At 39.2% G+C, this 12,915-nt stretch overlaps 2 protein-coding genes across 2 annotated transcripts; both read right to left on the bottom strand.

The window, feature by feature from the left end:
• Positions 1-2,489: 2,489 nt before the first annotated feature.
• Positions 2,490-4,643, bottom strand: LOC126399160 (trace amine-associated receptor 1-like). The gene is made up of 2 exons (XM_050058988.1): positions 4,629-4,643; positions 2,490-3,631 (listed from the first exon to the last, which is right to left on the bottom strand). The coding sequence occupies exons 1-2, from the start codon at positions 4,641-4,643 to the stop codon at positions 2,609-2,611; spliced, it is 1,038 nt and encodes a 345-aa protein (XP_049914945.1). The 3' UTR covers positions 2,490-2,608.
• A 3,941-nt stretch (positions 4,644-8,584) lies between these two features.
• LOC126398873 (trace amine-associated receptor 4-like) lies at positions 8,585-9,433 on the bottom strand. Its single transcript, XM_050058519.1, has one exon. It carries the CDS (start codon positions 9,431-9,433, stop codon positions 8,585-8,587), a length of 849 nt encoding a protein of 282 aa, XP_049914476.1.
• Between the last annotated feature and the right edge of the window lie 3,482 nt (positions 9,434-12,915).

Below are 12,915 nucleotides of genomic sequence, written 5' to 3'. Positions count from 1 at the left end.
TACCTTAAAAGGCTGTGGTACATAGCCTGTTAATAAGGATATATTGATCATGTCTAATAAGTGAGTGTTAACTAAAGGTAAGACTTCCTTAAGTAGCCTAGTTGGGATGGGGTCTAAGAGACACGTTGATGATTTAGATGAAGAAATCACTGCGGTCAATTGTTGAGGAGGAATCGGGGAGAAGCAATCTAAACATATATTAGGTCTTACAGCTGTGTTAATTAACTTGTACGGTGGTGGTTGGAGATGTATGCGTAGTCAGACGCAGCTGCTGAGCTCTGTGGAGCCGTTGTCTCGACCTCGGGTGCCACAGGGACTTCGGCGTTCTCCGTCCACTCCTCTGATGAGGAGGCGTGTGGGTGGTCGATTCCACAATTCGTTGGAGATGTGCGTGTAATCAGACCGCCGCTGCAGCCGGTGTCTCCACCTCACCAATTCAGCTGCTGCAGAGACTTCACCTTCATCCATGCGCTTTGTTAATGAAGAAGCGTGTCGGTAAACGGCTCCAAAATTCATCCAAAGTCATGACACCCAGTGCCATGACTGAACACCGGCCCAATAAAAAAAACACTGGCCCTCGCGGCCCAAACGTCAGACCGGCCCACTGGGAATTGTCCCGGTCCTCACGATTAGCCACTCCAGGCCTGCGTAATATTACGAGTTTTTTCTCGTAATATTATGACTTTTTCTCAGTTACGACTTTATTCTTGTAATATTACGACTTTATTCTGGTAATATTATGACTTTTTTCTTGGGACGACTTGATTCTCGTAATATTACGACTTTATTCTCGAAATCTCAGATTTTTTTTTTCTTCAATATGGCCCTAATACTTTGTCAAAATTTTTGGTTTCTGATGATATAATTTTCTATCACTCACTCAACTTTCTTTTTTTATTCATTTTATTAGGCTAATGGATGCATATGTATAGCTATCTTTATGATACATTTTGGTTGTTTGTCATATGGTGTATTGTGTCATTTCATATTTGTGTTTTGTCTTGGTTTTGTTATTGCTGTTAATTTTGTATATTGTTTTGCATTATGTATTTCTGTTTGTAGGACCCCTTCGAAAATGAGGTGATTCACCTCAAGGGGTTTATCGGAATAAATAAACTTTTTACAATCCCAATCGGACACACCACCAAAGGTGGTTAAGAACAACAGGGCTCCTGTGGGACTTCAGCTTCCAACCAGACATAGTGGTGGTGGATGTGGCGATGCCAGCCGACAGCAATATGAGAAAGAAAGCGCGAAAAAGGTGGAGCAGTATCAAGGGTTAAAAGAACAGCACAAGTACATTTTTGTACATGTCATTTTGGAGTATAACATTCTCATACTAATATTCTTACCACCCCTGATTTTAGTCATTGAAACTGTTGACAAGGGCAAACCCAGTTTCCACTTATAAACTACTAATTACAAATGATGTTTTTAAGATTAATACTGCATACTGCACTGTGGATACAGTAAATGGCCATAAAAGTGGGTATTTTCTTTTGGATTCACAGCATCTTCAAAGACATCAAATCATACACAAAAGATGAAATGAGATCAGATATGATAAGATAATATTATCTTGTATGTGCTTGCATGATAAAGGATGTTAGAGATGTTAAAGTCTACATCCATAAATGAAAAAAAGACAAAGACTATGCCAGCCACTTTTCACTTTTACTTTTTTACGTACAATGAAACAAAAAACAGAGAATTTTCTTCAGTGTAATCTTTATAGTGTTGTGAGCAATGCCCGTCTTGCTGCTAAAGTTATTAATTTAGATCTTACTGTAAATGTCACCCTGCCTCATTTTAGATTATTATAAATGATGAAATTTAAATCTACTTCTTACCTACTTTACAATCTGCAGCCAAAACAAAATAATGAAGGCACTAAGTGAAATCTACTTTAAAGAAGGGATGATTTCACCACTCATAATTTCTTAAAAGTCAGTTTAAAGCATTGTGTGCTATAGCAAAGGCCATCTTTTAATTTTGAAGTAAAAGTTGGATAAAATCTCAAGTCTGCATTCAACATATAGATGCAGCATCTTTAGAAAGATAATAACTAAAAACATAAATGAGACACATTGAGATAAACAGTATGAATCCTACATTTATTTACAGACATTTGCACCACAATTAATTAACTGTTCAAGGGGCTATCTGTGGCACTGAGTAGTACATACAGATACTATATGTCGAGATTTCATTTCATTTTTTTTATTTCATTTATTTCCTTTTGACCCCTCCCCGGGGTATAAGGGACAAACAAAAATAGCAATAACAAATCAGAGCAGGCGGCAACCAATGTACAACAAAATAAATCGAACAGAATTAGTGTACATACGTACAAGTCAAAGCAAATCAAGAGAAACTATTCAGGATTTTCTTTAAAAGTTTCAACAAATCTGACAAAACCTTTACTTTTCGAGATGACATTAACTTTTGAAACTTGTAAATATTTGGATTTACTCTATAGAACTCTCTTCTCTCTTTGTTAAAAAAGGAACACAGAAGTACATAATGATATTCGTCTCCTCGATTGCCAGTCAAACAAAGAGTAGTCTCATGGTCATCATCAGAGGCATGTCAGCAAGTCAATAATGAGTCAATAGAGTTTAGAATTAGTAAAATCACCCTGAAATATTTTCCCAGAAATTATCATTTTGACAGATGTTCGAAACCAGGTGTAAAAGAAACCATAGACAAATGGATTGAGCATTGAATTTGACCATCCAAGCCATTTAAAAGTTTCAATCACAGAAACTGGTATTGTGTAATTACTCAAAGGGTAAAAGGTGATACAAAGAAAGAAAGGAGTCCAACAGATGAGAAAAACTCCCATAACAATAGCCAGAGTTTTGGTGGCCTTTCTCTCCATCTTACTGATGGTTGCTTCAGACTTTGTGTTCTGACAGGTTGTGTTCTGGATGCTTCGTACCTGTCTGTGTGCCACTGTCAAAATCTGTAGGTAGATGGTGAACAGTACAATACTTGGGAGGTAAAAGGTAAAAAAAGTTCCCAAAGCTGCTGAGCTTGTATGTTGAAATAAAACACACCTGTTAGATTGTTCTTCGTTTAGTCCCCGAATTGTGAGGCCAATTCCACTTAGTGCAGAAACAGTCCAGCTCACTAGGATCATGATCACAATTACATGGACAGTTATTTTAGTTCTGTACTTCAGAGGCTGACACACTGCATAATATCTATCAGCAGAAATTAAGCACAAATTAAAAATAGAAGATGAGCACAGAAATACATCAAAGAAACCTCGGACTTTACAGAGCAAACCTTCAAGATGCCAACATGAGCTTACAGCCAGTATTGTGCTAAAAGGCAAAACTACAACACCAACAAGCAGGTCAGCCACAGCCAGAGAGAGGATGAGGTAGTTTGTAGGAGTGTGGAGCTGTTTGAAGTATATGATAGAGATTATTACCAGAAGGTTTCCACACATTATAAGAACTGATAAACAGCCAACAAAGACACATAATACATAGGAAGTTATGACTGCTGTTATGCCAGATACATTTGTAGATTCATTACAGAGATCATCAGACCTGTTGAGAAAGAATGTGGTTTCCATGCATAAATTCTTACTACTGAGGTAACATTTGCAATAATAATATGACTTAAATGTAGAAAATATAATGCATCAGTGTCAGTTTTCTGCATAGAGATTCAAATGTAGATTTTAGTGCTTGCTATGTTTTCATACAATGCCTATTAATCTTGGTTTGTGCATCTGAACCGGTGGGGCTCCTCGGCCTCTGTGCTGCTGAGCAGCATCTTCAAATTACGTTTATTCTTCTGGGCTCATTTGCATAAAATGTTCAAAGGAGTGGCATTCACTTTCAATAGAAATGATGAGTAATTAGTGTGGTCATCTTTTGTATGAGTGTGTTTTTACTCTCTAAAAGCCATGCACGACTTTAAATTATCTTTTTAGTCTTCAAGAAACTATTTTAAGCAAATACATGCAGTAGTGCCATACAATCACATAACTATGAGTATTAACACTTTCCCCTCACATCTTTGCTTTTCCACCTGCTATAGATTGCTCCAGGATGAGTGTTAAAACCCAGAAATGAGTTAACATTTTACAACTCCTGGTTCCCTTGTCTCAAAGTCACTGGGTGTTTTGAATCGATTTTTGGTTAGATGCCTGAAATAAGGTCTGTGGTTACCATGCTTAAGGGACTTTCAACCTTTGATCTACAACATAAAATGTGTCAGTAAATACTTCACTCAAGAATTTCTTAGCTTGTATGTCTTTTAAAAAAGGCAGCTGCTAATAAGTGGCTGGATGAGACTACAAAATGGCACCACACAGAACACGGCCTTATAGCCCCATTATGATGGTGGTATTAAGTCATGTAACTGTAGTGTTGTTTCTTCATGGCTAAATGTTAGCTTTTCAATTCTCGCGATTGTATTTCAGTTCAAAAAATGATAAAAGTATAATATATATATATATAAGTGTTCATTTGTGAGGATTATCTAGCTTAACAAAACATGTGAGTGCCATAAACTTCTGTTAACCACAGTTTATACTCTGCAATAATCTTAAATCCTAAGGAAAAATCACATAGGCTTTTTGGTGAGGGAACCAGGGCAACGTCAACTACTGTGAAAAACGTCATCCCTTGAACATTCTATTGACGCACTCTCTCACAAAATTACTGGTCGCAGTGGTTATAGAACATCTTTTCACTTTATATGAACTGTTTTGTGCGAAAAATTACATTTTAAACAAATTAAATTCAGGCTGATTCTAAACACAGTCACACAACTCATAATGACCAATAACCCTCTCAGCTACATAAATATTCATAGTTTATTTTCGCACTTCATAGAAGCACCTCTGGCAGCAGTTAACATGAGAGAATACTCAGAACTTGCTTGTCAAAAACCCTTTCCCTGGAAACTTTCCGTTGGGTTTGGGGGGCTGTATACAACCATTTTCTTTCTAACACCAACAAGTTCAGGAAATGCCACAAGAGGTTGGGAAGCTTGTTGGTTTATCTGCGTGAGGATATAAAATGAACAATAAGTTATAATGTCACTTGAGGGTTTTGTAGTCTTAGTATGGATGTAGACGACAGCAAGAAAATAAAGCAATGCTGTTTATGCTACGCTGGTGGTGAGATGTAACTTATTATACAGTACTAGGCCAGCTATGGCTTAGCAGGTGGAGCGGGTCATCCAGTAATGTGGGCTGTTCAATTCCTGGCTCTTCCAGTCGGCACATCAAAGTTTCCTGGGTCAAAATACCCAACTCCAAATTGCTCATGATGCTACCTGCGCTACCAGTTGTGAGTGCCTGCTGAGTAGCAGATGGCAACTTGTATGTTACCCTCAGCCACCAGTGTGTGAATAGGTGACTATGGCATGGTAGTGTAAAAGCTCTTTGAGTGGTGGGAAGATGAGAAAAGTGATATATAAGTGCAAGTCCATTTATCAGGAGTGGACAAATATTTACCAAAACTGGACCAAATGATGTGAACACATGGATGTGATAAAAACACTGGAATTGTTAAAACTCACACGGAATGTGAAAGCTGGAGGATCCCATAATTATCAGTAGGTTTAGTGAACAGAAAAAAAGGGAAATAAACACAACTGAACAAACCACTTGCACAGTGAGTGCAACCTGTTCTGCAGAGGCAGCTGACAACAACAGAATATTCCACAAAGAGCGTGTGACACTTCAGGAGGACACAGTAAGCTCCAAAGAAAAAGGCTTTTCGCTTCATTAAAATTGTACAATAAAATAAATACATTTTGCATGTCATTTTAATTTTATTTGAGTAAAACATTCTAGTACATGCTTCTATCCATCCCTGATTCTAAACATTGAAACTGCTCACAAGGGCAAGAAGGAGACTCAGAAAAGCAGGGGAGGAGGACTGTTTTTCTATGTGAACAACAAATGGTGCAGAGCTGCTGACATGATGGACAAACACTGCTGTTTGGATTAAATTCACATACAACACCAAAATAGTGAAGCTGTCTACAGGCTGAAGGTGGATCACTGGACTGAGTGGTGTAAGGACAATAAACACCTCAGAAACAAACAAGATAATCATAGACTTCAGAAGGACTAAGGGCAGACCTAATCTCCCCCTTTACATGCATAGAAAGGCAGCAGAAAGTGTGGAAAACCTGAAGTCTCTTGGAGTCACCTTGTCATAACACCTCACTGCTGGCAATGGTTCAGGTTAATTAAAAACAAAACAAACAGACTGAGAAACAGGTTTTACTCCAGGGCTGTGATCTCCATTAATCATACCCCTCTCAACACATACTAAGGAGTATAGCAAACTCAGCAAACACACAAACAGGACTTATAATTGGGGCTGTCAAACATCTATCTGAAATTGAGATTAATCACTGGATTTCTTTCTTTCTTAGCTCTTCTGAGGTCTATCCACAGACTTTCAGTGATGTTTAGGTCTGTGCCTCTTGAGTTAGTCCATTGTGGATTTCAAGGTGTGTTTAGAATCATTGTCTTGTTGTAGAAGCCATCCTCTCTTCATCTTCAGCTTTTATGGTGTGACGTTAGCTTCCAGAATTTGCTGGACTGTAACTGAATCCATGCTTCCCTCTACCTGTGAAATGTTCCCTGTGTGATTGGCTGCAGCACAAACTCAACACATGATCGATCCACGCCTGTGTTTAACAGTTGGACAGGTGTTCTTTTTCTGAAATTGTGCAACCTTTTCACTCCAAACATACCTTTGCTCATTGCATCCAAAACTTGTTTCCAAACAGTATTAGGCTTGTTTAGATGTTCCTTTGCAAACTTCTGAATGTTGAATTTGCGGTGAGGATACAGGAAAGGTTTTCTTCTGATGTCTCTTCGATGAAGGTCATATTTGTACAGGTGTCTCTGCACAGTAGAACAGTGCACTGCCACTCCAGAGTCTGCTAAATCTTTCTGCAGGTCTTCTGCAGTCAAATAAGGGTTTTGATTTGCCTTTCCAGCAATCCTATAAGCAGCTCTCTTAGAAAGTTTTCTTGGTCTTCCAGACCTCAACTTGACCTCCACAGTTCCTGTTAACTGCCATTTCTTAATTACATTATGAACTGAGGAAACAGTTCAAATAAACTTCTTATAGCCTTCTCCTGCTTTGTGGGCATCAGTTATTTTAGTTTTCAGAGTGATAAGCAGCTGTTTAGAGGAGCCCATGGCTGCTGATTGTTGGTACACGGTTTAAGGAGAGCTTTGAAAACAATTTAGTCTAGTTTGATTAAGAAGGGACAGTGCAAATTAATAAATACAAATTGTATAAAAATGCTTAAATTAGCTAAAATGCAAAAGGATATTTCATCTGTAGTCCCTTGGCCAAGAGGTTGCACAAGGCTACCTAAAATACAACAAAGCACATAAAAAATAAATAAATGAAATTAATAGTTTTATATTAAAATAGTTTATGTATACATTTATTTATAGAATAATTTTATAATATAATGCCATAACATTTACTCTGAGTAAAGCCATCTCATATTCTTTCCATCCCTGAATTTAATCATTGAGACTGCTGACAAGGCCAAACCAAGTTTTCACTTTAAACCTGCTAATAACAAATAGTCTTGTTAAGATACACAAACTGCACTGTGGATACAGTAAATAGTAGTGATGGCCAAATGAGGCCTCATTAAGCATTTTCGTTATTTTCTGAGCCGACTAGATGGCGGTTTTTGTCCAACAAAAAGGTTGAAAGCACATTGAATTGCCATTCATTGAGCCTCTCTCTTTAAACCAGGAGCGCCATCTAGTGGACTCAGAAAATAAAGAAAATGCTTCACGAGGCTTCATTTGGCCATCACTAGTAAATAGCCGTCATAATTTTGGGCCGTAAAAAAAGCTGATTTTTTTGTTTGTTTGTTTTGGGGTTTCGTTTTGTTTTGGATTCACAGCATTTTCAAAATGACCAGAGCAGACACAGGAGATAAAATTTGATCAGATAAGATAATATTAACTTTCGTGTGCTTGCATGATAAAGGATGTTAAAGATGTTAAAGTCTACAACCATAAATCATCATTATCTTCTTGCCATGAATACATTAACCGGATAGACAAAGACCATGTCAGCCACTTTATACTTTTGCTTTTTTACCTACAAAGAAAGAATAAAACCAAAAAGTCATCTTTCTTCAATCAATAATAGCGTTGGCAACAGTACACATCTTGCTGCTCATGTTACTGATTTAGTGATTTACTGATTCTTACTGTGAATGTACTTTGCAGTCATGATGATGAAATGGCCATCTATTCAGTAATTCCTTTACCTTCTGCAGACAAAACAAAATGCTGGACTGAGAAGCACTGATGAAAACTACTTTAAAGATTGTTTCACCACTCATTACTGTCTTACAGGTCCGTTTGTGTGCTCTAGCAAGGGCCTTCTTTTTAACGGTGAAGGCTAATCTGCATACTAAGTTTTATGTAAAGATACTGTATGTCTAGAACATTGACAACTTTGATGTAAATATACTGTATGCTATATAGTGGAAACGAGATGCTAATCTTTTGTGTCAAACTACATCATAAGTGAGACGTCAGCGGGTCAAAAATGAGTCAAAAGAGCTTAAAATGAGTAAAATCACCCTGAAATATTTTCCCAGAAATTATCATTCGGACAGATGTTTGAAACCAGGTGTAAAAGAAACCATAGACAAATGGGTTGAGCATTGAATTTGACCATCCAAGCCATTTAAATGATGCAATCACAGAAACTGGTATTGTATAATTACTCAAAGGGTAAAAGGTGATACAAAGAAAGAAAGGAGTCCAACAGATGAGAAAAACTCCCATAACAATAGCCAGAGTTTTGGTGGCCTTTCTCTCCATCTTACTGATGGTTGCTCCAGACTTTGTGTTCTGACAGGTTGTGCTCTGGATGCTGCGTACCTGTCTCTGTGACACCATCAAAATCTGTAGGTAGATGGTGGACATTATGAAACCTGGGAGGTAGAAGGTTAAAAAAGTTCCCATAATTGCTAAACTTGTATGTTGAAATAAAACACACCTGTTAGATTGTTCTTCATTCAGTCCCCGAACTGTGACACCAATTCCATTTAGAGCAGAAACAGTCCAACTCACTAGGATCATGATCACAATAACACGGACAGTTATTTTAGTTCTGTACCTCAGAGGCTGACACACTGCATAATATCTATCAATAGAAATAAAGCACAGGTTCAAAACAGAAGATGTGCACAGAAACATGTCAATGCAGCTTCGGACTTTACAGAGCAAACCTTCAAGATGCAAACATGAGCTTACAGCCAGTATTGTGCTAAAAGGCAAAACTACAACACCAACAAGCAGGTCAGCCACAGCCAGAGAGAGGATGAGGTAGTTTGTAGGAGTGTGGAGCTGTTTGAAGTATATGATAGAGATTATTACCAGAAGGTTTCCACACATTATAAGAACTGATAAACAGCCAACAAAGACACATAATACATAGGAAGTTATGACTGCTGTTATGCCAGATACATTTGTAGATTCATTACAGAGATCATCAGACCTGTTGAGAAAGAATGTGGTTTCCATGCATAGATTAATAAATACTAAGGTAGCATTTGCAGTAACATGCTTTAAATGTAGAAAATATAACACAACAGTATGATTTGTCCGTATACAGATTTTCAGTTAATCTTAGTGCTTGGTCTGTTTCATACCATGCCTATTAATCTTGGTTCAAGCATCTGCACTGATGGGGCTCCTCGGCCTCTTTGCTGCTCTGCAGTATTTTGAGATTAGATTCATTACTCTGGGCTCATTTGCATATTACATTCAAGGGAGTGGCATCTGATGTAGGTTGAAATAATGAGTTATCATATTGTACATCTCCGTGTCCTATTTTAAAGCAAATACACACAGTAGCGCCATAAAATCACATAACTGTCCACATGCTATTAACTAACTCTTTTGCAAAATTACAGATTGCAGTGGTAGTAGAACATCCCTTCACTATATGAACTGCATTGTGCATTGTGGTATTGATTAAATGGTGGTTTTTGGCAATTGATTCTCCACACAAGAACTCATATGACAAAGAATCCTGAATTGTCTTTTTCAATATTTTGTACAAGCACCTTTTGCAGCACTTAATGGGACAGTTTACTCAAAACTGCTCGCAGAAACCCTTTCCCCCACACACTTTTCAAATATCAGATTGAGGGCGCTGTGTACTACCATTTTTGCCATTTTCTAAAACTAACCAGTTCAGGGACTGCCACAAGAGGTAAGAGAGTTGGCTAACATGTCTGTGTAAGAATATCAAATGAACAGTATATATGTACATGACAGTACATGACAAGGGTCACGTAAAATCCAAGATGGCAGCATGTCTAGTGTCTCTGTTCAGTGTTTGTCTGTTACTAGTAGTTTTTATTGGATTTTAGTATCTCTTGACACTTTCACCTAAGCTGGTTTTATTGCTGATGTACCAACCCTTGGAAGTACACATCCAGCTTTGTGGTTTGGGTATATTTTTATCTGTTTTGGGAAGCTATTCTGCTCTGCATGCTCTGGCCTACTCCACCTGCTCAGAGGATTGATCTGCTGTCTGTGGCCTACTCATAGTTTCTGCAGCTATGGCTAGTTTTTAGCCTACAGCTGCAGCAATACAGCAACAAGGCATACCGAGATCCAGCACCTGCTGTAGTGGGACTTGACTTTAGCCAAGAATTGCATCAGCAACTTGCATCTACCTGGTCTGTTCCTTCCACCCTGCTCTGCAGCCTGAGGCCTATTTTCATCCACCCTGCTCTGCAGCCTGAAGGCTCCATCCACCCTGCTCTGCAGCCTGAAGGCCCACTCCATCCACCCTGCTCTGCAGCCTGAGGCCTATTTCCATCCACCCTGCTCGGCAGCCTGAAGGCCCACTCCATCCACCCTGCTTTGCAGCTGTGTCAATTCCATCATGGCAAGTATGACTCTTGCCCTCCTGACTTTGTTCTGTCTGCCTACATCCTCAGAGTATGAAGTCAACAACGGGGAGGTTCTAGTGAGTGACAGTAACGTTTCCTTCCATGCACTTTACATGTCACCACGATCAAAGTTTACTGGCCAGGCGCAGGACTCAGTCAGCAGCCAGGGGTGCTGAATGTATAGCATGAACCTGGTTTTACAACAAGTAAACTTTAAACATCTTTTAAGCCTTCTCCTCCTAAGTGACTGTTTTGTCCCATCCAACAACTCGTGGCCTATAATCACGATGAGTGGTGATTCTAAGAAAATCGCAAAGCACTTTCATTATACACACATGTTGAAATGTATTATTACGATTATGTTGCTGATGTCGGGAAATGTGCAGCCTAACCCGGGTCCTGTCACTGATGTGATATCACTACAAACACCTGCTGATTTTTTAAATAGGTCTGGTATTGGTTTTGTACATTTGAATGTGAGAAGTCTCCTGCCAAAGATTGATATGGTTAGAATTTGGGCCATATCGACTGATGTTGGTATTATGGTTTTATCTGAGACATGCCTGGGTAGATCCACTCCTGATAGTTATATTTATATGCAGTGGGCGTAACATGTGTGTACCCTCCTGGTTGGCAAAACACACTAAACTGCCTTCATGGGTGGAAAAAACACACGAAACTGCCCTCTTGGCTGGTTAAAACATGATAAACTGCCCTCTTGGGTGGTAAAAACGTGTGCGTAAGTGCCCTCCTGGTTGCCAAAACACAACTGATCTGTTGGGTGGAAAAACACACTAAACTCCAGAAGACTATTAGGACCAAGAAATACTATGAAACATTACTGTTGCAATGACTTTTATGTTGGGCCCTTTTTTGATCTATATTGAGCCAGAACTATATCTCACAGAACCAGTTTGGATTATCTGGTGCTAATATGGTGTTAAAATGCACTAGAATACAGGAAATGACATCTACTTAATTGAAAATGTTCTGGGGGAGGACCCCCAGACGCCCCCAGGGATTTATTTCCTTCATACATCCATGTCTCTGTGTGTTCTTCACAGTCCAAAGTTGAATCTACACAGTTCTCGTGGATGCTGATCCTAACTACAAACTAACTTGAGTAGTCTGTGTAGTTTCTCTGTTTTAAGGCTATATAATGTGCCATTTGTATAACATATAAACATGTCTAAAGAGCTCTTGAAAACATGCAGAACTTCGTGCCCTCTTCGGTGGCGAGAACGCGCTGTATGTGCCCTTTTTTCTTTTCGCCCCTGCCCTTCAAAAAGTCTGTGCACGCCACTGTTTATATGGATGGGTATAACATCTTTCGTACTGATCGCTGTGCTAAAGGTGGAGGAGTGGCAATCTATGTAAAAAATAGGCTAAGTTTCAGGCAGCAGTTCAACTATCAAAGTCTATGCCTAAACAATTTGAATTGCTCGTATTGAAAGTTGAATTTACAAAGAGCTGTGTTATGACAGTTGTGGGATGTTACAGACCTCCTTCTGCATCAAAGGATACATTGGGCCCTATTTAGATGGTCTAAAACGCAAAGCGCCAGGCGTGCGGCGCATGGGCGTGTCCCAGTCACTTGCTAGTTAGACAGCGCGTTTTCAGACTGTGCGCCATGGCGGAGACTCTAAAAGGGTTGGACTTACTCTGTGAATTAGTCATGGGTGTGTTTTGGGTGTATCATTCAATAAGCCAATCAGAGTGTCACCTCTCATTCCCTTTAAAAGAGGCGCGATTGGAGCGCACAGCGGAGAGCTAGTGAGATGGCGGACCTACCAACTGGAAAGAGTGAGCGTTTTACAGCTGAGGAGACGATAAATGTATCTCTATATCGACTGTCCCGTCACATCTGATGACAGATCAAAGGGGATTGGCACCGTTTGGCACGTTTGGCACGTTTGGCACGTTTGGCACGCGTAATGGAAACCCAACCTGATTTGATGAACACAGCTGCAA

The sequence above is a fragment of the Epinephelus moara genome, chromosome 12, assembly GCF_006386435.1.
Source record: "Epinephelus moara isolate mb chromosome 12, YSFRI_EMoa_1.0, whole genome shotgun sequence".
Taxonomy (NCBI): domain Eukaryota; kingdom Metazoa; phylum Chordata; class Actinopteri; order Perciformes; family Serranidae; genus Epinephelus; species Epinephelus moara.
Note: the sequence above shows the minus strand (reverse complement) of the source record. Positions and strands in the feature narration are given on the sequence as shown.